The 24,927-nt window shown below is 41.5% G+C and overlaps 1 protein-coding gene across 8 annotated transcripts in view; it reads right to left on the reverse strand.

The window, feature by feature from the left end:
- Window positions 1–202: 202 nt before the first annotated feature.
- BICD1 (BICD cargo adaptor 1) overlaps window positions 203–24,927 on the reverse strand; it is a 316,001-nt gene continuing 291,276 nt past the window's right edge. For 2 of the 8 annotated variants that reach the window (XR_002096917.1, XR_002096916.1), the window contains 3 exons: window positions 13,336–13,411; window positions 9,258–9,613; window positions 3,075–3,144 (listed from right to left, as the gene is read on the reverse strand). Coding sequence is in view for 6 of the 8 variants with exons in the window: in XM_019515468.1 (XP_019371013.1) it covers window positions 2,801–3,144 (344 nt within the window). In the remaining 2 variants the exon portion in view is untranslated. Of the gene's footprint in view, window positions 3,145–9,257; window positions 9,614–13,335; window positions 13,412–22,513; window positions 22,606–24,927 lie in introns of those variants that run through there. The other 6 variants (XM_019515468.1, XM_019515467.1, XM_019515469.1 and 3 more) reach the window with 5 other exon arrangements.

A 24,927-nucleotide genomic window follows, 5' to 3' on the forward strand; every position in this document is an offset into this window, starting at 1 on the left:
GAAGGAATATGTCTATAAATGGCAACAGACAATATTTTGCCAACATCCACAGACACCTGTGTTTTTGCTTGTGTACAGAAATGCCTCCTATAAGACATCTTACAAAACTGCATGTTGCTGATTACCGTCTCACCCAGAAGGCTTTCTGTTATCTGAATTTTCTTTTTTAACTGGTTAACTGACAAAAGCTGCAAGACTTCTCTGAGGCCCACAAAGCTTTATTACTTACAATGCAATGGTAACTACAGTCATTTTTACATTTAAGTTGGTTTTTTCCTAGTTCTCTTAAATTTTCATGTACTTCTGCTTTATTGTATATAAAAATTAGAAATCAAGAAATTAGAAATTAAAAATTAATGTCAAGCTTAACAATAGAATCAAAATTTAAAAAACTCACTTATTTCTATAAAAGATGACCATAACCTCTAATTCATTGAAAGCTGTTCTATTACTCATGGTCCAAACAAGCATACCAGTGCTGTATTTCAGAGTTCCCAAAGTTACTTTGCAATTCACAATTAAAAAATGAACACACTCTTGGATGAATACTTCAAAATAGGCATTTCCCCCCACAGATTCATATCTACATTGAAATAAATAATGTGCTTCCTGGGAGGTTTTTTAAATTCATTTTTAAATTAGGGAAGAAGAAATACTCTTGGTAAGTTTCAACAGATGTTTAATTTGGATATTTAGTTTGGACACGAAAAAAGGAGATAATATTCAAAGTAAAGCTTGCAGCAACTGTATTCAGTGTAGCAATGCTAATCCTTTTCTCGCTGAACTGATATACAGCAGCTGTCTTTGCTGAACATAGACAGTATCATTGTGGAATAGCAATGTACCACTTAACAAGGTCAGTTATTCTGAGGTGCTTAAAGGCAACACTTGCCCTAAGCAAAACAGTTCTTTAATAAAAATCTACATAGCATGTAATCTCCAGTGCCAAAACAGTAAAATGTTAAATAAGTCTTATCTGGTTTTCTTGAAACAAGACAACATGTAGGTTAAGTAGGGGACTAAATAGTTATGTGAGTGATACATAAGGAAGATCATATGAACAGCATAGAAACTTATATAAAAACACTGCAAAGAGTTGTCAGGTTGGTATGATCAGAATTTTACACCAATTTATTTCTATTTTTCTCCACCTCTGACTCTGAACATTTTGATACAACAGCTCAAATGTTCTGCCAAGGTTACATAATGTACATTGTTGATTACATAGAATACTTCTATTTACAGCACCTTCATTACTGGTACTATGGTAATGATGATTGTTAGGCACACTGATTGGTCATTGATTCTTTCCTCTGCTATGTACTGTATATTATAACATTTGGTAAGCGTCATTAATACGAGAAGACTGCTCGTTTGTCTCACACTCAGGCAGAATATGCTGAATTTTTCCAACTCTATCAGCAGCAATTTTTTTCTCAACAGCTGCATAACATAAGCTATATCACGTTTTTGTCCTGTAGACTATATTTATACTGCAGAGAAGGAACAGACAAGGAGACATGGAAATGTCAGAGCCTTTCTCCTTTAAATAAATTAAGGCCACCTGACCAAGAGCAAGTAGTATGCTAATTAGCAATGAGTGGGCTGGACTTATATTTTTTTTCATTTGGAAACCAAATGGGAAGCCCAAAGATGCTAAAAGGCAACATTTTACTTAGCTACTTGTCTTGCTGTCAGGTTCTGTGCAAAATAAATTCAGCTATCTTTCACTTAGCTACGCAAATCCACTACTCGGAAAACCAGCTTGATTCATCTTCTACAGGAAAGAATCCTTAACTAGGAACACTGTGCACTGTTGCAATAGAATCTGTGTGTACTGTAGATCACCTGAGTATTTGTCAGAACTGACAATGAGCTAAGGTTCTGTGTCTGTTGATTTTTGGCAAGGAAAAAAATACACTACAGCAAAATCCTACCACCTTTGATCCAAGCCATCAACCCTACCTGCAGGAGATATTTCGCCACAGAATAGTCCACGCTAAATCTTTATAACCCCACCATTCGCGCTATTCCTTTACAAGTAAGGCCTCAAGCTAGCATCCTGAATTTGGGAGCTGGAAGGAAGAAAACAACTTGGGCATTTTAATTAGCACACAACATTTTACTTCAAGTTCTTTCACCTTATCTTTCTCAAGTACCGAATAGAACCCCCCCACCCAAAAAGAAAAACAGCACCAATTCATCTACTTGCTTGAAATGCAAAAATATACTTACGATGCAAGCGTGCAGGTGAATAAAAATAAATGCCTCCTTAGGTTTAATAATTAGCTTCCAGGGAAGAACGAGAACAAAACCAGCAGCAATTGTGATAGAAATTAGAAGACAAGTACATAAACTATATCAGTGCAGCAGCAAAATACAAAGTTCTTGTTAACATTCCAATTCACCCCATCATCAACATTTTTGTGCAATAAAAAAGGCCAGACTCTCTGGTCAAGATCAGAAACCTCAATTGTTCATAATATTAACTCAGCCATTCTTAAGTTAAGCTATTACTGCTCATTTAAAAAAAAAATAAAAGGAATTAAATACAACTCTCACAAAAAGGACTGCATTTTATAAACACAGAATTATGGTGCAAATAAAGTGAAAAATAAATAACATACTCTTAAGAACAGAAAAGAAAATCTAAACTGGTTCCTATGGCTGAACTTGGGGGATGTATAGATAGGATTTTGTAACATTAATTTTTTTTTTAATATTGGCTTATGTCTCTCAGGATTCCAGAGGGTAAAGCCAAGCAGCTGGGAGGAACATTTTCTCAAGATGTTACATTTTGCTAAACTTCAGTCAAATAGCAAAGTTTGAATACAATCAGAGGAACCATAAAAAGTCTTCTTGACAGGCTGGGCTCTGTGCTTTGTGTTCTTCTTCTCAACCTTCCCTCAGTTGCCAAAACTGCGGATATGAATCCAGACTTGTCAATGCAGCAACAAGGCAGGATTGTCTGCCAGACCCGTTTGGGAGCAACCTGTATCATTGTTGCATGAATTCCATTCTGTTTGGTTTTTTTATTCTTACGTTGCATATGAAGATTAGGGATAAGGAGGAGGCTTAGAGAGACAGTTGAGAGGGGCACACTGAGAGCTGGAATGTGGCTGCTCTTCCGGAAGAGCATTAGGACTGAAAATTAAAAGAAGAGAAAAAGTGCTTAAAATAAGCAGCCAGCTTTTCATGCAAATGTAAATAAAACAGGTACGGGAGCACATCTCCAAAGGTGATGAAACCTGTCCAAATACACACCCTCTGTTTAAATACAAGCAAAGATCTGCATATATGCACTATGTACAAATGGCACCAGCACATATAAATCAGGTGCTGGAGATGTCTTCCTCTCCAGTTTGCACATACAAATGCTATTTGCATGTTCAGATGATAGATGCTATGCAGGCAAATGAATGTGTGTGTAAACTGGTGGGAGCAGTTTCGAGGGGAATATACAAGTGCCATTTTTATGTGCATGCTACAGATTTTATACATGCCAATGACTGACTGTACCAAACTGTGCCATTTTAGAAGATGGCTTTTTACCCTCTTTGGAAATGTGATCCCTTTGAAAATACAATGTCTCAACCAAAGCATTCCTACAAAAAACCTACATTACCACTTTAAATAAAGCTCCCAAGGTTTTCAGTAACATCTTATTTAATTTCTAAATAATTTTAAGACAGGTTTGATTGATTTTTTAAAATTCTAGTTCTAGAAACATCTTCACCCCATAAACTCTTACTCTAAATATTTAGATCTAGGTTTCTTTACAAGGGTGACTTTCACCCTTAGAAATATTTCATATCTGACAGCCCTTAATTTTTCAAGAGAAGGTGCAGCTAGCTGGGCTTCAGGTACAGTGTACAAGTGAATTAATCTCAGGAACACCTGCAGAGTCTAAATCTACCTGGAAACCTTTTATTTTTTATAGCTTACTATGGATGTTGGAACTGCTCCAAGTTCAGCCATGTTGTACATGAGAAAGCCCAATGGTTCATGTCCCTGTACTTCCAGGGATGGTGGGTCTTTTCCATTTTTTTCCTTAAGAAACTATTCCCTATTATCTTTCCAATACAGACTACTGGTGAATTGCATGTGTTGGCTCAGGGAATGCAATTAGTCTGTTGCTGAATATAAACCAATTTGAAATGTTAAATATATTTGGAAATGCATAACTGGAAATGCCAGAGGCATTGAAAATATAGATATAGATATATAGAATGTAATTAGGGAAACAAAGAAATGATGTCTGATTTGCTCAAAGAGAAGGGTGTGCACCATCACCACCGGGATTTTACCTTGCAAGATTAATGGTTTGAAATCAGAGGAGTCTAACAGAATTAAAAAAAGAGTAGAAAAAGTGTGGGCTTGCATATTTTAATTCAGGGGTGTGCAACTTATTTGACTTTCTGGGCCAGACAACTGACCTCTGGTGGTGAGGTAGTGGCTCGTCAGCACAGCTGCCTTGGATGCTCCAGAATCCAGAAGGTGAATGCCATTGCCATTCACCCCCTTTCTGCATCTGCTGACAATTTTAGTTGCCAATGGTGACTAAAGATCTTGAATTTGACAGCCAACAGGGGGGTAAGCAGCTTCTATTTCAGGGCTAAACCCTCTTGGCACTGACCAAACCAAATACTTATGCATGTGAGGGATCCTGCTGCTGGATTAGTGCCTGAAGTGTTCAGCATTTTGTTGGATTATGTTCTGGGGATTTACATATGGATTCAAAAGCTTAGTTCTAGGCAGTTAGGTTTGAATATTTTAGCCCAGATGTTTTTTCTCCAAGTTATAGCTGAGTTTAAAAAAAAAATCAATGTAATGTTTTCTAAGACTGCACTTTTTTTGGACTGCAGTGCGTTTTATGGAGAAGGGGTTTGAATTAGCTCTTCACCTATCTCAGTTGTCTATTCATAAAGCAGGAAGCTGGGGAACGAAGACATCTACATTTAAGGAGAAATGTCTTCCTTTACCAAGAGCCAGCACAAGATCTCTGAACCGCTTAAACCTTCAAGATAGGAACAACAGGCACTTTTTTCTAGTATTTCTGTAATTGGTCAAAAATGTTAGAACGGGTTATTTATTTATTAATTTTCTTTATGAAGGGACCCATGAGGGGCTTCCTACCTGTACAAACAAGCAAACAATGTACAGTGATATACCTGGAGACATATGGGGCTGGTGAGGAGATGCCTGTAGACAGTTAGTCTCATACAAATATATCCCACTTGCTCAAAATATGCAACATGTTGATGTAGTATTAAGCTCATCTTTCTATTTGTGGTCCTGTAGCTGCCTGTCTTTTTTGTTTTCAAAGTTGTCTATCATTTTGGTATATAAAAACATTTTTGTGGATACAGAAATGAAATATTTGTCTCACCGTTCCCTTATCAAACAGTAACAGATATTAGGGACATGAGGAAAAGACAAGAAAATTACAAGGTAATTAGCATAGACATTTTAAATATTTTTTGTACCAAAACACACACAGTATTAATCATTTGCCATCGTAGTCAGTTTGAGTCTCATACAGTCTTTATCCTAAGGCTGTATTGTCTTTCAGAGAAAAGATATAGTTCGGTCATTCAAATTAAAATAGTAGTACAGAGACAAAAGTTACATCATTCACAAGTTAAAATCAGCAAGGGAAACGGGCATGCCATGTGCTTGTTGGGTAGTATGTATTCATGCAAACAATACGGCAGCGGATCCTGGAGCTTAAGCATCAGGTTTCTTCAGCATTTTAGATAGTGTGAAATGATAGCAATTGCAAGCTGTAAAACCAAACAATACAAAGACAGGGAAGAGTATAGGTTTGTGGATTTATAACTGTGATTAAACTTGCATGTTATTACAGCTAGACCTGTATCCCTACATGTATGCTAAATGCTGCTTTTAATGTCTAGCCTTCGTTCATGTTTTTAGGGAACTCTGTGTAATGGGCAGAATTATTTATGGATCTGTTAATTCACCTAATCTATGACAGTGTCCGTGTCACTTCTCAGAGGTAGGATTCTTATGTGTTTTTAAGAGGATTGCAGTATTAGTTGAAGTCTTCACTCGCAATACTTGAAATACTAATCATTCTAAAACCAGCTGGAAAGCATTATGTAAAGCCTTTCAGTGTTACTAATAACTGGTATTTCCTCTTTCCTAAAACCATCTCATTTCATAAAACATTACCAAATGTAAGTACTATATTTTATGGCGTATAGGTCAACACAGTGTAAAAGTTGACCCCATATTTCTGTACATAAAAGTTAGGATTTTTGGATATCTATTGTATAAGTTGACCCCACTTCAGTGTGTGATGTGTTAGAAGCCCCGGCGGGCTCATGGGAGAGGTGGCAGGCTGGTGGGGTCCCAGGAAGTGGGATCAGGCCCCTGGGAGCTTGGGCGGTACATGGCCTGCTGGCAGCCCACCTGGCTGGCTATGAGGCGCTGCTGCAGCGGAGGGAAAAACTGGGCGCCTCCCTCCCCACAGATCAGGGGCTGCCCAGCCTGTCAGCAACTTGTCCCCCTAGCTGCAGGGCAGGTAGGGAGGCTCTGCCAAAAGCAGGATCAGCACCCCCCAACCCCGCCCCACTTCTGCTGGCTCCTGTGACCAACAGGACACCTGGCACTGCCTGGGAAGGGGCTGGCTTGCCCCACAGACAGCACAGGATGTCAGGAAGGGCAAGGGGGGAGGCCATCCCTGCCTGACACCCCTAGCCTCCCTCCCCAGCCCCTGCCTGACACTTCACACTGCGCATGGGGCAAGCCAGCCCCTTCCTGGGCAGCACAGATGTCCTGGTGGTTGCAGGAGCTTGCTGAAGGCAGCAGTGAGGGGCCTGATCATTCCTGTTGCAGAACTTCCCTGCCTGCCCCTGGGGCAGGGGGTGAGCTGCTGGTGGGCCAGGTAGCTCCTGAGATGTGGGGGGGGGACAATCCTTCCCTCCCTAGTGGTTGCACCCCCTGGGGCTGGCTGGGTGGGCTGCCAATGGGCCATGTGCTGCTCAAGTTCCCAGGGAGCTCCTGGGGGGGGAGGTGTCCAGGCACCGTTGCTCATAGGGGACAGTGTATAAGCCAAGGCTGAATTTTAAGAGTTAAAAATCTGGCTTCAAAATTCAACTTATACACCGTGAAATATGGTAGGTCATATCTATAATGCATCAGCAGTGGGCTATATTGACATATGCCACATGCTTTCTGTACAGAATTATAGTGTTCATATAATAACATATTACATTTTAGAAATACTTTATTGCATAGCTTAGATGTTTGCAAGTTTCTGAAGAATAATATGGGACTGTGTATATATTATATGAGCTTAGCAAAAGCCGTATATGGCCCAATGGGCACTTCTACACGTGTCGCTATGGTATTATTGTTACTGTGCTGTGATTTAGTCTTTTCTTCAGTACTTCGTTAGTACTTCCAAAAGTAGGAACTTCCCTTCCGTCACCATGGAGGGAAGGAGCTACTTTTGCAAGTACTAAATCACAGCAAGGTAACAGCCCATACTGCATCGTGTTATTTTTAGCAGCTACTTCGCTGTAGAGGTACGGTGTACTGGGGGAATGTGTTGCTACGGTGAAGTAGCTGCTAGTCACATGTAGACACTTGCAGATGCTATGTTGCCATAGCATGTGGCTACGGTGATGTAGCATCATGTGTAGATGCACCCAATGTACAGTAGAATCCAGATCATTCATATCTGGTTCATTCTCAACTATATTAATTTGCAGCTAACTGCAGAATTCAGGATGAGCTGCTAGGCCATTTGCAGTGGTTTTTTACTTTCAATAGCACCACTTCTCGCCTCACCTGGAACTCATCAGTAGTCCCACGTCACTGACTGGAGAAGCAGAAACCTTTAGAAGAACAGAAGCACTCCAGCAGTCCTATGCAGCTATTGGCTGCAGCGCTGTAAATCCCTGGTTATTTTACAAAACCTCACCTTCTCGTCAGGTGTGAAATATTTGGGGGTTCTACTGTACTGTATCATATACTCATAGGATAATTATATAGCAATAGTTTATCACATGCCCAATGCAGTAAATCATAGACATGTGGGTACAGGTGATAATGGCAGAACATCAGCATTTAGCTAGGACTCCAAAAATCTTGCTATTTATTCCAAACTCTGGGGGGCTAGAAATTGGGGTTATGTCATGGCAAATTAGTCAAGATTTCCACCATTCATTAACCATTGTTTGGTTTATTGGGAAATTCAGAAATGCTTCTCTCAGAACATTTCCAAATCTATCTACAATATTTCGAAACAAACCTTAACATAAACACGAGCCAATAAGGAACTTGACCAGATATTTCTGAATCTGAAAGGTTAGTGTTAGATTCAGTTTGGATTTGTTCTTACTTTACCCAGTGCTGTTCACCAACGCCTATTTACAGTCAATAAGAATTACGCTGGATTCAACATACTTTATAACTATCAAATAATCTGCAAAGGTATGTGATCACCGCTTAGTATCAAGATTAAGTATATTTTATATGGATGCCATTTAAGTAACCATCCTCTTTCCCCACCAAAAAAATACAACCCCCTTATGATCAGGAATATTAACTATTTTGAATACAAATAGATTTGATGTATCCTTGGACGTGGAAAACATTTGTGTGACTTTCACTCAAAATAAGCTATTGTGTGGTCCCAGCAGAGGTGCTGTAGAGTGGTCATGTTGCTGTAAACATGTTGCGGTAGCAGGACACGGCAGGAACATGCATAGCTTTCTGTTAAAATAACTAAATGGGTGACTCTTGCTCTTCTCTCAGACGCCTTCAGATTTTACTCTAAATACCAATTACTGAACTTGAAGCAGTCACATATTCATGCTATCATGCTGTTGTCCTGATAACCAATCTGTTGCTGTGTTTTACCACTCTCTCAGATAAAATTTAGGGTATGCAGCTATTTGGCAACAGCATGCCAGGCACTATTGTATAGCCATCACACCCAATAATGCATATTTTTCTCTTAGCCAGAACAGCACCAAACTGATGATTATTTTTTAAAGGCCAAAACATATATGCATGTTATGGGATGACTAACATGCATTTCTGAAAATGATTAACCACAAATTGCTTCTTTCCTGTGTCCCTTGGTTTTGCTTTAGTGGTTAAACACTGTATGAAAAGCATTTTCAACGACATTTTCAAATCTGCTTCTAACTCCTGATTTGCCTTCCTACCCGGGAAAAGCCCTAGACCATTACTGTGGGTCTAGAACCTGTACTGATTTAGTTTACCATTATATTCTGCTCTCCCACTGCACATGGAGAGGGTCCAAATCAAGTCCTTGCGTGCAAAAGGGAAGGGAAGAGAACAGAGGTTCTGCAGCACGCTCTCCACTTCCCCAAGGCCTATGAAAATCCCTTTGCTTCTCTACTATAGGTCAGAGCTTTGCAGACTATGAGGAAAAGGAGAAGCAAGTGAATAATTACATAAAGTGACACTCTAAACTCGTGGGAATGTAATCGTGTAAAATTATATTAAGCGTTTGCATTGTCTTATATAACATTCCTCCTCTACAAGGTGATCTCCGCTTGAGGACTAATTCAGGAACATGCTTGCAACCTGATGAGATTAGATGAAACCATGGCTCCTGAAGGAGGACAAGGAAGAAATATGGTAGAGGAAAGTGGAAAGAGGAGTATATATGAATGTCCAGTGCATGAAAACTCTGGACCTCACTGTGGATTTCTTGAAATTTGAACAATGATAGTTTTGAGCAGTCTAGTCCCTGTTCTCCTCACTAGAAAATACAAAGGCAAAATGGCTATCACCAGTAATACAATTCAGAAAAACCTGAGACTTTCCATTGGATTTTGCCTTTTCCCACAGGTTTACTTGAAGAACAGAAAATATATTCAAGTGAATTTGTAATGGCAGTGGTTCTTCTTTTCTGTGACTTTCCCAGGGCCACTGGGAGAGCTACCAGAACAATTAATGGATTAGAATTTAGCAGTGCCTCAATTCTAGTCTAGTAATTGTACAATCCTTGTGTTCTGATCTGCTTATGCAGAATTCACAGAGGTGTTGTAGGAAAGTTCATCTCTGGAGGGGGAATAACTTTGCTTTGAATAGGGTTTTCTTGAATGCCAGATGCAGAATGAAAAACAAATTAGGATATTCCAAGTAAGAGCATCAAATGTGGTTGCATGTATGCAAAGGACATATATTACTTGGCAAATGATGCAAATGGCAACATTTTCTGTTCAAGAAACAGCTGATGATGATAACAACAGTTCACTTCTGCTTTCTCTGTTTTGCTCTCCAAATTACTCAACTCCCACAGAAGCATGATTTGATCTTTGCATGGTCTACAGCAGGGGTCAGCAACCTAAGGCATATATGCCCTATGTGGCATGCGGCATGGTTTTTAGTGGCATGCGGGCTGCTTCCCACCCCAAGGGGCGGGAAGAGGCGTGCCCAGATGGAGCAGCACATGGCTGCCTGGAAACAGCCTTGTGCTGCCGCTGACCCTTGCCATCACTGGACCCCAGCCCCGGGACACTGCCAACTCCAACCAGGTAAGCCACTGGCACCAACCCCAACCCCACCCTCCCATGGCCCCAACCCCATGCTGCTGGCCATGTGCCGGTGGCAGGCCCCAGTCAGCACCACCGCTGCTGCAGGCCCCGGGCCCGGCCACATGCTGCTGGTGGTCCCGGCCCCAGCCTGAACCATTGCTGCTGCGGGCCCCGGCCCAGTGCCAGCACTGGCCTGCAGTCGTCAGCAGCATTGGGATGGGGCCAGGGCCGAGGCCGCAGACCTGCATGGGCCCTGGCCCCATCGCAGCGCTACAGATGGCCCCGGCCATGTGGTGCCAGAGGGCCTGGCTGGCACCACCACCGCCACTGGGCCAGAGCCATCGGCAGTGCTGGGATGAGGCCGGGGCCCAGGCCTGTGGACCTGCGCAGGCCCTGGCCCCATCCTGGTGCTGCCGACGGGCTGGCCACATGTTGCTGGTGGGCCTGGCCCCAGCTGGCACCTCCACCACCACTGCCCACCCCAGCCCAGCGCCACTGCTGGGCTGGGGCCATTGGCAGTGCCAGGATGAGGTTGGGGCTTGGGCCCATCTTGGTGCTGCTGACGGCTATACTGACTGCCCTGGCCATGCGCTGCTGGCAGGCTGGGCCCCGGCCCCATCCCAGTGCTGCCGGCGGGCCCAGCCCTGTCCCCATCCTCGTGCTGCTGGTGGGCCCAGCCCTGTCCCCATCCCGGTGCTGCCAGTGGGCTCAGCCCCGGCCGGCACCTCCACTGCCACTGCTGGGCCAGGGCGATCAGCAGTACCGGGATAAGGTTGGGGCCCAGGCCCATCTTGGTGCTGCTGAGGGCCCCAGCACCAGCCCTGGCCATGCACTACTGGTGGGTCTGGCCCTGGCCAGCACCTCCACTGCCACTGCTGGGCTGGGGCGATCGGCACCACTGAGATTAGGCCAGGGCCCCAGCCTGGTGCTGTTGGTGGGCCCGGCCCCAGCCACGTGCTACCGCTGGGCCAGGCCCTGCCTGGAACCTCCATCTCCCACCCCAGCCCAGCGCTGTGGCTGTCTGCAGCATCGGGGTGAGCCCGGGGCCGGGGCTGGGGCCCATGCAGGGCCAAGGCCAGGGCCCACGCAGGGCCAGGGCCATGGACCTGCACGGGACCCAGCCCCATCCCGGTGCTGCTGAAGGCCCCGGCCATGTGCTGCCAGTGGGCCCTGTCTGTCGCTCCAAGCTCCCCACTCCCCTGGCCACACTTACCCTGAAGGTGGGGGCAGCAGTGAGGGGCTCAACCCTTTGTATTGTCCACAGTGCTCCCATGCACACAGGGGAAGTGTGACCTGGATGGTACGGAGCTTGCAGCAGCAGGCAGCTTCCCTGTGCAGTCCCTCTGTGTGCTGCCACTCTTGGTTGCACATGCTGCGTTTGGGAGGGCCCAGGGGAGGGCAGCACAGCAGGGAGCATCGCCAGTACCTGCTGCCTCCTTGGAGCCCGAGGTATCTGCTGCTTCCCCGGAGGCCGGGTCTTGGAGGCAGCTCGGGCCGCGGCTGGGGCGGGGACGCAGCAGCTGTTTGAAGCCTCCTGCAGCTGGTCCAGGTTCTGGGTAGCTGCTGATAGCCACGGAGCCTGGGCTGGGGGGCAAGGGGCAGCAGGCCCGGGGGGCAGGGGCAGCAGGGGTATGAGCAGAGCTGAGGGGCAGGGGCTTTGGGTGGCGGGCAAGGGGCACAAGCAGGGCATCCTGCCATGTACCCCCTGCCTTCATTTTGTTTTTCTGGCGTGCTGGCACTCCGGCACCTTCCAAGGTAGGTATTGTGAGTTTTTTGGCACTCCAGCCAAAAAACGTTGCCTACCCCTGGTCTATGGGCAAGGAAGCTGAGTCAACTTTTACCAAGTTAAAAGACTGTATTGGTGGGGACAGAGTCACACAACTCAGACAGACAATGACAGGGCTTGCTCAACTCTCCTAAGCTCCTTTGAAAACTATTTTCTATACAAATAGCAACTTTTCCACATTTCTAAAACAGTAAGTACCTTATTTATGGCAAAAAAAATTAAATTCTTGACTACTTTGAGGGAAATTTTTTTATCAGACTTTTCAGTGGTAGGTGAGTAGGTCAAGGATGGAAAAAGATTTGGGTACTTCAAATACTCTTTTATGAGGGGAGAGGGAGTTTCCTCTTTCAAACCCAATATTTTGATTTATTTTCTTACAATAATAGTTAGACCTTCAATAGCACTTGTTTACCCAAAATATTTCAAAGGGCTTTAAAAAGGTGAAGCTTCACGCTGCCCGCTATAAGATGTGAAAACTAAACATCACCAAGGTTTAAATGACTTGCTCAACCCCCTCCTGGTGAGTCAGTGTTAGAAAACATGCTGGAATTTATGTCTCCTGACCCGCAGTTTCCTCTCTCTAGTGCATCACCCCAAAATCAAATACTGTTTTTTCTTTAGCTGTAAAACCCACTGACAGCTGTAATGACATGTTTAATCCTGCTACCCTAGTTGAGGCAAAAATCCCATTGATTTTACCCACAATAAATGTATTTTGACTATACTGAAAAAAATGTCTGGATATAAGCACGGAAAAATTATCCCAAATTATTTTTTTACTTTTGATTTGTGCACAAAAGCACAGCTTCCTTAATACATGCAGGGAAGAAAAATGGTATTATGCAATGACTACAAAATATATCACAGTAGCTCAAGTTGTTATAAGTTTACTATTAGTTGTGAATCTTGTAAACAGGAAAGACTATTTGTATAGGAAAGGCAAGGGCAGATGCATATTGGATACAGCATGCAGCTATATGGAAAAAGAAAGAGTTAGCTATAGTTTACCTGACAGTCTGGCAATGTGGCCCCCCGGCTAGTTGTGCGCCGTGTGGCGGTATGGAGGCAGCAGGCTGCTGACAATCTATAAGAAACTGATAAATTAGACATATATACACAGATTACAGAGCAAGGGGTTAGTAACGGTAGTAAACAGGGTCTGTAGCTGATGGAGAGATTTAGTGAGGATTGTGAGTTTGGTTCCTGATTTTACAAAAACACTTGGTTTCTGATAGTAAACTTAGTTTCTTTCATAAATATCAAGTGAAACATTTACACTCAACATTGAAATGTGCTGGCAAAGTTTTGTTCAGCTGGAATTTTACATTGACAACATTTATTGACTGCATATGAAGCCCATATTCAATACAGGTCTCACGGGAGCCTTTCCACTGATTTAAACTGAAACAGATCATGCCCTATTAAGCATTATTTTACTATAGTACATGGGTGCAACTGCTTTACTTATTTATATGAAGTGACAGTATAAGGGACTTTAACATTCTCAAGATACCTTATATCAAGTTCTGTTTCTCTGGGAACTTAGGAAGTAAATAATATCCTGTGGCATGTCAGCTACTATCAAAATATGGTCTTTGCAAAATATTCCCCAAAACACTGTAGCCTGTCAGTAGTAGCAGTGAGATGATGTGGGGTTCAGGGAAAGAAGAGGAATTTATCACCGTTTAGCTTTCACTGCTTTGTCCAAATTGTTTAATTCTGTCAGAGATGTTTCTACCCAAACCATTTTCAAAACATTTTGTTAATGGATATTTTGTCAAATAAATGTAACAACATAATTGTCCTCATCTCTGTGTTTACATGTGACAGGGTTTTTAATTCAAATAACAATATTTTCTACATTTCCTGGATTTGAATAACAATTGAAAGAGCAACACCAGCCTTTTTGGTCATTTCTAACTTAAAATTAAAGATCTGAACCCCAACACTGTACTTCTCCATTAAAAAACACACTGTTTAGCCCTTCCATAAGGGGACTGATCCAGTCTATGCCTATGTTTCCAGGCTTATCATCAAGGCATGCTGATCATCAAGATTTCTGCTGGTGACATCCTGGCCTCACTGAAATCAAAAGTAGTTTTGTCCTTTACAGTAATAGGGTATATGAATTGGTGCCTGATCTGAATGTTATAACTTGATTCCTTGGCTAGGTTCAGTTCTCTAATGCAACTATTCAGAGAGAACAGAAACAGAAACTATTTTTTAGTATATTTTAAATACAAAATTCAGGAGGCAGCCCAGCCAGTCTCCTCGATATCATAATATATATATTTTTCTTTCTTATTGGCTGCTGTTCAGTATACAAAATCCTCTTGCAGAGGAGGTGCATAAACTGGTACACTTGCAGCTCTGTTTCCAGCACTTTCAAATCAGTTCAGTTCTCTGGTTCACTCTAGTGGAAGAAATTGTTAGTAATCTATGTCATGGTTCTCCAGATAGCTTCAATTATATTACTGCTCCTCTCTCTCATAGGACAGGATACCTTTTTTGCATACGCACAGTGTGTGTGCGTGCGCGCACGTGCGCATTTTGTGTGTGTGTGTGTGTGTGCACGCGCGCACATTTCCTATGGTAACCTGTGCTACCCTCTGGTGGTGCAAGTAGGCATAGACAAATCATGTTCAGTACTTAGCTTCCTCTCACTTCAGCTAATAGAAATGCATGTTGGACACTGAAGACTGTCAAGTAGGAAGTGTGTCAAGAATTATTTGGTAACACAACAAAATTTGTCATATGCCTGGTACAGAGATGATCTCTTAGCACAATTTATGAAACACTTTGTTTGAAAGGCTGGTTCCATGGCTCTTCTCTCTGAGCAAATTTGTGTCTTGCTTGCTAGATGGATGCCTATACAGACCTACCTAACTGTAGAAGGGGGATAGAAGGTTTACAAAGAAGGTTTATATTTATTTCCCCAAACAAATTAGTTTTCACAAGTCCAATGCAAAGTAATTTCTTAGAACAGATAGATGCAAGCCAACAAGAAAAGAGAAGACAGAGTAGAATGCTTGGTGATGAAAAGGTGTAGATAGACTTTGTAAATATAGAAGAAAATGTTTCTTTAAGCTTTGCCAGGAACAACAGACTAATTTATGGTTCCTTCATAACACCCAAGTCATCTTGTGAACATTTTATGATACCATTTTGCCAGTTCTGGCAGAATGCAAAAATGGAAAGCCATGTTCTACAAGCCGTATGCAAGCTAGTTGATATTTATTTAACATGAATCCCATTGCCTTCACTTGGGCACTAACTACTTAGGGGCAGTCTGGCAATGCATCTTCTGGTGGCAAAGCTCGCACTGGGTGCACTGGGATAAAGAGTTAGACTATGGAGATGACTTTGATACACATGGAAAATTTATTTTTGAGGGAAAGAGGCTCTATTCTTCTGACATCCTTGCAGCTCTGCCAGAAATGAATTTGGCCTTCAATTTGGCAAAAGAGCAGAAGTTAAAAAGCTCTGTGCCCATCTTTGCTTATGCCATGCTAATCTTAACATATTCTGTGGTACCTTGTGTTTAAAGATGTTAATTGGAAAACCAAATACGGTCCCTTTAATCCTCTAGGTCTAAGGGCCTTCATTTTGTTTTGTTATTTAAATAAAAAGTAATTATTTTACTTGAAAGTAAAACATGAGGAAAAACTAAGAGATCATGACTGTTCAGCCTGTGGAAGAGAAGACTGAGGAGGGGGATTTGGTGGCCATCTATAAGTATGTAATGGGTGAATATTGGGAGCTGGGAGAAAAAACTGTTCACTAGGGTGCCCCATGGGAGGAGAAGGAGCAATGGCCATAAACTGTTAGAGGATGGTTTCAGGTTGAATGCAAGAAAGAACTTCTTTATGGCAAGGTTAACCAGGATCTGGAATAGATGTCCCAAGGAGGTGCTGCAGTCCCCAACCTTGGAAGTCTTCAAGAGGAGACTGGAAATACACCCTGCTGGGATCATTTGATCTCAGCACTATTCCTGCCCAGAGCAGGGGGGTTGGACTGCATCTTTTAAGGTCCTTCCCAGCCCTGAACTTCTGTGATTCTATGACTTGAACTTTCATAGGACCTAAGTCATGTTACCACTAGGCTAGTTTCAGTTCTCATAACCTGCAATAGAGAAGTAAAGAGCACAAGGATCTCTGATATATTGGCTAATGCTGGTTTCTCCTTTCAGATCTAATGCCTGATGCCAGATACAGGCCAAACAGAATCCTAAAATATTCAATTCAAAGTTGCACCTGTTCACAATCTGACTAAATCTGGCCCTATAATTCCTGTTGAAAAGAGAACCTCTTACATGTATTTCCTGCCTTTTTTTCCTCTGGTGAAGACACCATAACAATGTTCTTCCCTAGTGTCACAAGGTGTGCTCTGCCCTTTGGACTATAAACTGGACAACTCCATTCACTGTAACAATGCTTACCTGTTTTTAACATCTGAGAAATGGGCATGAATTTGTTGCCATCAGCAATGTCCTCTATAAAAGTTCTAAATGTGACTATTTTAGCCCCACCCATTCTGGCTCCATATAATGGAATCAGCATAATGGTACATTTTGATTTTGGATTAAAATTAAAACTCTATCTGTACAAAAGGCCACTTGATATTATTAAGGATCTAGAATAGCAAGGGATCCACGACCAAGAGAAGCACCAAGAAATGTGAAGCTGATGCTCCCATCTTTTATAGAAAACTTTCCTTGATCCCTTCATCTTGATATAACTTGTAGAACAGTCTTAATTCCCACCTAGAATTTCTGTAATACCTACTTGCATCAAGGTGGTATCATGTCAGCTGATGTCACTTGAACTTGTGGCATAAATCTTGGGGAACTTGATAATTTGGTCTGTGAAGATATATTACTGAAAAATTACCTGAAAAAAGAAGCTGACTCTAAGTCATAGTGAATTATTCTCTTTCCTTAGATGTCAAAACCTGAGAGATTAAATAGATTTAATGTAATACTCTGTCTGATACAATAAATCAAGAGTGCTGAGCAAGAAAACCCTTTTTTAAAAAAAATCAGTATTCTTCTGAACACTAGAAACTAGTTGTGCAACCAGAGAAAACGCATTGTAATAGTTTACATGTCCTACAATCGGTTCCTTCTGCTCTAAAGTACAGAACAAGGCAAATGCATCACTTCCAAAGTCAAGACAAATGCAATTTGTGGAGCAGAATAAAGAAGAGAAAAGGCAAAAACCTTGCCAAGATGAGACAGACTTCCAAACTCAAATCTGACAAGCTGGGAGAAATCCCGGCAGCCTTTAAATTGCGAGAAAATGTTTTTCTATCTATGATACATCTACATATTAATTTTCACTCTATGCAAGCCAACTTTTGTGACAGTGTACTGCAGCTTCTGTTCCATTATCTGGCTGCTTGAATTCGCTTCCTATCAACATTTAAATGTGTATTTCTCTTTATTTTCCAACTGATGCCAAAGAAACTCTGCTATTATTAAAAGCTGTCTGGAATCTGATGTAGTGAGATTTCAAGAAGGATGATGACTGCTGCTGGGTATTCAGATGAAGATGAGAAGGGTCTGCTTCTTTCCTGGTGTTGCAAGAGAACTGGATCACATCATCACAGGAAAGAACTGAATAACCTAATGGGTATCACACCCAATTATAAACATGCTAACACGTAAGTGCTTGTGTTTAGTGATCATGAACATATCAGAAGCATGGACTGTAGTAGAAGCGCAAAGTGCTGACACACGTTAGGTGGCAAAGGATAGCTCAAATCATTACTAAATACCAGATTTGACTTAGCTCACTAAAATTGATTTACTGTGGGATTGTGTGGTATGCCTTGCAAATATTTACCATTAGCTTGATTGCAGTGCTATTGATCACTCCTACACTGTTCACTGGATTCCATCATCTGTTTTACTTTGAATACCTTGTTTCCTTCTGATTCTCCTATCTAGGACTTCTCAGTAAAAGGCAAAATCTTCTTTCAGAATTTATCTAGTATTCCCAAATCTGGTTTGAAGAAAAGATTGTTAATAAATGTGAAACTGTCACTTAACTCCTGTGCTGAAGAAGATGCCAGAAATGTTTATGGATATCAAGAACATGGCAATGGAATAACTCAGGGAACTAGGGGATGGAGAAGTAGCATCTGATGGCTGTTTCAGGTAAAAAAGTTCTTACCAGTCCAGTCCTGCTGGGAAAATTGCCTGCATCTCAGCAGTTGTCTTTCCTGGGAGTTCCAAAGACCACGATACTGAAGAGTCATGGAAACTAAAGTACTCACTCAACTCCTCTTGTCCATACTAGATAAGCACATTGCTTACCCTATACTTGTTTTTTGCCTAGATGATGTTCTCTCAGTCTACTTCTATCCATATGTACTGCATCTAAACTTAAACTTTTTGCCACTACACATGCCCCTGGACGTGGGGTTTGGTGTGGGGCAAAATGCCTCACTGCAGGGAAACGGCAGACTAGAGGGGCCGTGGTGGAACTAGAGGAGGGGGGATGCTTTGGCTGGCAGCCAGAGTGTCTCCCTAGAGGACTGAGTCTCTGTGTCTGCTGGTGCATGCTCCTGTGGCATGGGTTGCACTGCGTTTTTGTGGGTTGTTTGTTTTTTTTTTGCTAAGGGGATTTCCTGGTAGCAAATTTTGCCCCTGTGCTGCAAAGAGGTTTGCGGTACCACAAACTACATGTGCCTGCACATCTGGATCTGGCCCAAGAGTCTACTCACATTTTCCCCCTGAACAGATCTTTTTCCTTTTTTAGGGATGTGGGGAGAGATATGACAGGGGAAAAGGATGGAACATGAGATAGGAAACTGTAGAGAAAATTAAGCTGTGGTCTCCACACATCTGCATACAATTTCTCATCTTTCCAGAGGAATTCTTTTCATATTCCCATTAATTCCCATAAATTCTCTGCCTCACACAAAGTTCTCTTCCTTCTGAGCTATTCTTCCTTTAGGAAGGGGTTCACCACCCTTTAATGCTCATGCACTATCACATTTTTAGCTTGGCAGGTTGGCCTTACTGCTTCCACAGTTCTCTGTATGTGAGGGTCAGCAGGACTGTTCACTCCTCAGTATCCTACATGAAACAGTTTTGAGATGGTCCCACAGCTAAGACATTTGCCAGAAAAAGGGTCTGGACCCATTATTTCTTTTGTAATAAGAAGGATTGGATCTTTTCACTGTTGGACTATTGCAGGGATGAGCCACAGTGAGAAGAATGTGGGAGTGACAAGCAGTTCTCTTATCCCACAGAGCTGAGTGTCCAGCTTCTTTAGTAGTATGCCTAGGAACTTCACTGTAAGGCTAGATATTCTACCCTTGTACAGTAGAATAATCTGCTTGGGGTCCTTTACTACAGCAAAGGCTTAGAAATGACACCTGATACTCCTTAATTTAAGCAGTAATTTATAGAAACTTCCAAGGCAGAAACCCAATGCTCTTGAAATAGTGATTTATTGCTTGAATGTATACAAAAAATACAATCTCAGAACAAACAAGGAAGGAAAGTGTTCTATTAACTAAAGGCTTCTTGACAGCATAAGCAAGCTCTCAGCTTGTCGGAAGGGCTGGAATATTTAATTTGTGGTTTGAAAAAACAAGAAATTAGAACAATCTGTCTTAGTACTGAATCCCACAGAACATGATAAAGCTCTATTTATAACAACTTAGGGCATACTTAGTGTACTGCATGAAGATATAGGATTTAATGGGTCAGTAAAATTGTTTCCTGGAATATGTCACACTAATCTTATATTGAAATGGTACAGCTACAGGGAATTGTTGCTCCCCAGCATTTAGCCAGGTAATTTGTCGCTGGTGCAGTAGACAACTGCTTATCTTAGCAATCACAGAATTCCAGATATTTTAGCTCTGCCAGGCAAACAGAAACCTGAAGTCACCCTGACCTCCACTGAATTCACACTCCTCCTCTTTTCCTTCACTTTGTAAGGAGGCGGCCAGACTCTTTCAAGAGCACTCAAGAACATTAGCAGGCATGTTCCTGGATGGGCATGGTCCCATGGTCCCAACCAACCAGCTAGAAGGCATGATGCTATCAGCAGCCAACAGGAGCCAGATGCACAACTCACTACTCTGCCTCTAAGCAGAAATAAAAGGAGTTCTATGCAAGGGGGAATAAGCTCTCTCTTTTGAGTCCTGTCACAGGGAGCTGTATTTCTTTAGCTGTATTTCATGAAACAGTTGTCGCTCTCTTGCTCCAGATGAGCCAGGGCAGCGTTCAGTGAGAGCAACAGATTGTCTCACAGTGACTTATGTATTGAGAGATGACAGAGATAAAAGCAATAGGGGAAATCACGGAAGCAGAAGTGGCATCAAAGAACCCAGGAGTTCAGAAAGAAAGTGGGAAAATGCAGGCTACATTATTAAAGAGGGACTAATGGGAAACAGAGAAATTAAGTAGGTCAGAAGCAGGGAGCTCAGCCTGCCCCAATAACACAATCTGAAATAATGAGGTCCCAATCCTCAGCTGGTATAAATTAACATCCTGGAGGATCCAGCCCTGAAATGATCACAGGCCTGATAGAAGTGGGGATTCGCTAGTGCAGATATGGATGCTGTCTTATCTGCACAAGTCTTTCACTCTTTTCTTTTAGGCACTGAAAGATTTAGGTTCTTTAATTAAATCTTTATCCTTGTTTATACCTATATTTATAAAAAAACCCAAACACTGCGCCCAATACCCAATACGCAAGGCACATGTTGTTTTCTACAAACATAATTAAATACATCTTTTTAAAAAATTCACAACTGGTTCATCCTAAGCTTGTTCCTCTTTGGATCTGTTTTACTCCTCAAACCACTCTCTCTTCCTTTCTCAATTTGCAACTCTATAGCAGTGGACCAGACAGTGAATTGTTCATAATTTTTAATGCTTTGTCCTCTTCTGAAGTACTGATCATTAATATCCAGTGAAAATCTCCCGATCTGTCCATGTGCTCCAATAATTAGGTGAACAAATGATCATATCAAAAGTAATGCACTAAAGCTATATGTCAGCTTTGACTTTCAGCTCTACTTTGCCATAGCTTATATTTAAATTGCATATGGGTTAATTTGTTTTGTTTTTGTTATTTGTTAATGTAACTAAACTGGTTAAATAGATTTTTCTCACCAGACGCTAAAAAGACATAAAGACACTTCTTACCAGCTGTAACTTTTTTTTGTGCTTATTTTTATGTTTCATATCTTGATGCGTTTAGATTTTTATCCTGAATATAATTTGCAGGATGTTTCAAAACACTCCTCACTAAATCTGACAAAAAGCCAAGTGTTAGGTTAGTAAATTAGCATAAATGGGAGTGGACAGGAGCCTAAAAATATATTCTGTTCAGTTTGTTTGTTATACAATTTACAGAAACACCATTTAAACAGATCTCAGCACCCTCTGTATGGTCACTACAAACGTAATAAATCATTTAAAATGTAAACATATCACTTACGATACTATTTACATGGTTTCCCTTCAGACTCAGGTATATATTGTAAGGATCATGCTGGCTCAGCAAACATAGCCAGGGCATAGCTTTTTGTACCATTGCACATGTAAAGGAAGGTTTGACCCAAAACCTCTGGAAGTTAGGAAGCCCCAAAGGCATATCTGGAAGCTATCACAGACCTATCCAACAGACAGCAACATCCCTTCCATTAGTAACACATTGGTGAGTTTAGGGTATAGATTACCAACTCCCAAAGAGCTGTTCTGCAAGAGAGCTAAATAAATGCACTGCTTGTCTAATTTAAACAAGCAGAGATTCTCTTCTGCACAACACTTGATGTATGCATTTATTCTTGGCAGGAATATCAGTAACTCGTGAAACCACATTAAACCTTTTCAAAGAAGAAGATATAAGACAGATAGGTTTTTAAAGGGATTTTCAGGAGATTTCAGTAATTGTTCTTGATAATTGAGGATGGTGGATTCAAGAACACAGGCCCCCTACAGAGAATAAAAGAACACTAGTAACACGTTCAAAGATGTGGTTTGTTGTCTGTCTATTTGAACACAACCTAAAGCCTAGGTTCTGGAGAACTTCAACAAATGCTGCTAAAATGCATGATTCAAATACATTTATAATAATGCAGATAATTTTATGCATATGGAAAAAAAGATCAGTAACCTCTTGATGATAATACTCAAGATTAAGGCATGGACTTCACTGCAATCCTTCAATTCTTTATTTAATTTTGTTTTGTAAATGGTACATGGCTTTCTTGTAAAAACAAATCTTCGTAGGGAGGGTATTTTTTAAAACCCTGTTTATAAAATATAATAAGAAAATACAAATAGAAATTAATATAGCCTGTGGCACAGCAGTGAATTCATGTCACCATAATAATTAAATTATATCGATCGGCATGAAATGTACATTATTGGTCTTGTCTGTGGTAATTAGGAAGGTAAATGTAACAGAGAAAAACAAAGCAAAAAAGGTCCTGTTCACAGTGGCACCAAGAGGTAAAAGTACTTTTAGCCAGCTGATTTCTTGATCTGTTACAGCCAACTAAAGCCCTTGGCAATGATACTGTTCTTGAGTTTTGAAATGGCATTCACAAAGACAATGTACCACAGCTGGAATGATGCAAATATGTACTGCTCATTAAGCTGAGTTAAGTGAGCATATCAGATGCACAATATGGCCCTTAATACATATATATTTTTATATATGCACCAACAGCACATATTAAACAATGAAAACAAATAACACAAAAATGTTTCATTACAAAAGCCACAGAAAACAGAACAAAACAAAACAAATAATGGACATAGAGAATAATCTTAAATTAAAAATTCTGAATTTTTTTTTCGTACACAGCACCTTGTTCACTTAGAGTAGCATCACCCCGAAAAGAGTGATCAAAATAATTTCCATGCTACACATATTAAACGGATGTTGCAGGAAGCTTGTAAAGAAAGGGGAGCCACCTGCCTGGTTAGAAAAATGCAGAGAAGACTTGTATATAAGAATTGACACCATAAATATGAAGACATTCACTGCACATACAAACGCATTCTGTACATATTTGAAGGGTCACAAGAGAACCCAGCCACTGGGTTCAGTGGGCCACCAGAGAATTTATAGGATTTCCTGAATCTGCCCATTTATTTTAAATACACATTTCTAAGAGGAACCTTCGTGCTTCACCTTTTGCTGGAGCTCTGCTTTTTTGATACTAAGCAGCTACTAACTGATCTCATGGGGCTAATATATCACAAGAGAATGAAGATGTTCAGAGCATGCTGGTGAACATGGCCCAGTAGCTAAGGTAGATTAAATTTCAAACCACTTAAGTTTGACAAATTCTTTTGAAATGTACTCCTGGGTTATTATTTATTTTAATATCAAAGGCTGAGTGAATAAATCTAACTGTAAAATGAAAGCTAATAATTTATCTCAAAGTATACATGTATCTGTATCTTACCTATACTATAGGCGCATCTACATGTCGTTGTATGGCGATACTGTTACTGCACCATACTTTAGTACTTTTTGTAAAAGGAAATACTAAAGCATAGCACAGGAACCACCTGAACTGTGGCAAGCGTGTGGTGCACAGTTAGTTTTAGCCACTACTTTGCTGTTGAGGCACACTAAAACGGGGGACCGTGCTGCTACGGCGAAGTAACTGCTAGTCACCTATAAACTCACATGATTAGTACATTGCCATAGCGTGTCATATGTCGTTGTAGTGCATCACTACGGTGACATAGGATGACATATGGATGTGCCCTGTAACTCTTAATCCAAAAGTCCTACAGTTGTTAATGGGCAGTTGTAACCAAAGAAAGCATCAGTTTTCTCTCCTCTCAATTCTCCGTTGGATTAATCCTTAAAGTCTAATTTAAGAAAAAGAGAAGAAAGGATTATTTAAAGCTGCAGGCCACAATCACCCTCATTCCCAAAGACAACTCAGGCATTACTGTAGTTTAGATGCTAGTTGAACAGACTATAAATCTGAAAGGCAGGTGGACCTCCAAATCAGTACATGAGATAATATTTTATGCCAGTGGCCTTGTATTACTTTTCTTTTTTCAAAAAAATAAACCATGCCTAACAGTCCTGCTATCACAAAAGTAAGAGACACTGGACCAAACCAAAGTTTAGGAGCTTAGGGGATGCTTATTATACTGAAATTTACTAGGTTGTGAACTTTTGTGACTACTATCTTTAAACATCCTTAAGGCTAAATACAGACATTCAGGGGCACTGGGGGGGTGTGGCGGAGCACAGTTGGTGCGCTCGCCACGTGGCAGGGGCTGAAGTAGTCTGGGACAAAGCCAGCAGAGAAGGCAGCCAAGCGAAGCCCCTGAATGTCATTCTAAGGGGGCAGGTGTGTGGCGGAGCACCTTTGGGGGTGCTCGCCACTTGAGGGCTTTCACAGGCTCTGAGGGGAGCCTGCTTTGGAGGAACAGCAGGGAAAACCTCCCTGAGGAACTATTTTAAGGGGGAAGGTGTGTGGCAGGCACATAAGTAATTAACAACAAGGCACGGCAGGAAAGACAGGTGGGTGGTGTGCCTAAAGGCAGGTGGGGAAACTAGCACTGTGGATGGTCTGGGACCCCACTATGCCTCAGGG

Source organism: Gavialis gangeticus, unplaced genomic scaffold, assembly GCF_001723915.1.
Source record: "Gavialis gangeticus isolate Ggan-Ray unplaced genomic scaffold, GavGan_comp1, whole genome shotgun sequence".
NCBI classification, from domain to species: Eukaryota; Metazoa; Chordata; order Crocodylia; family Gavialidae; genus Gavialis; species Gavialis gangeticus.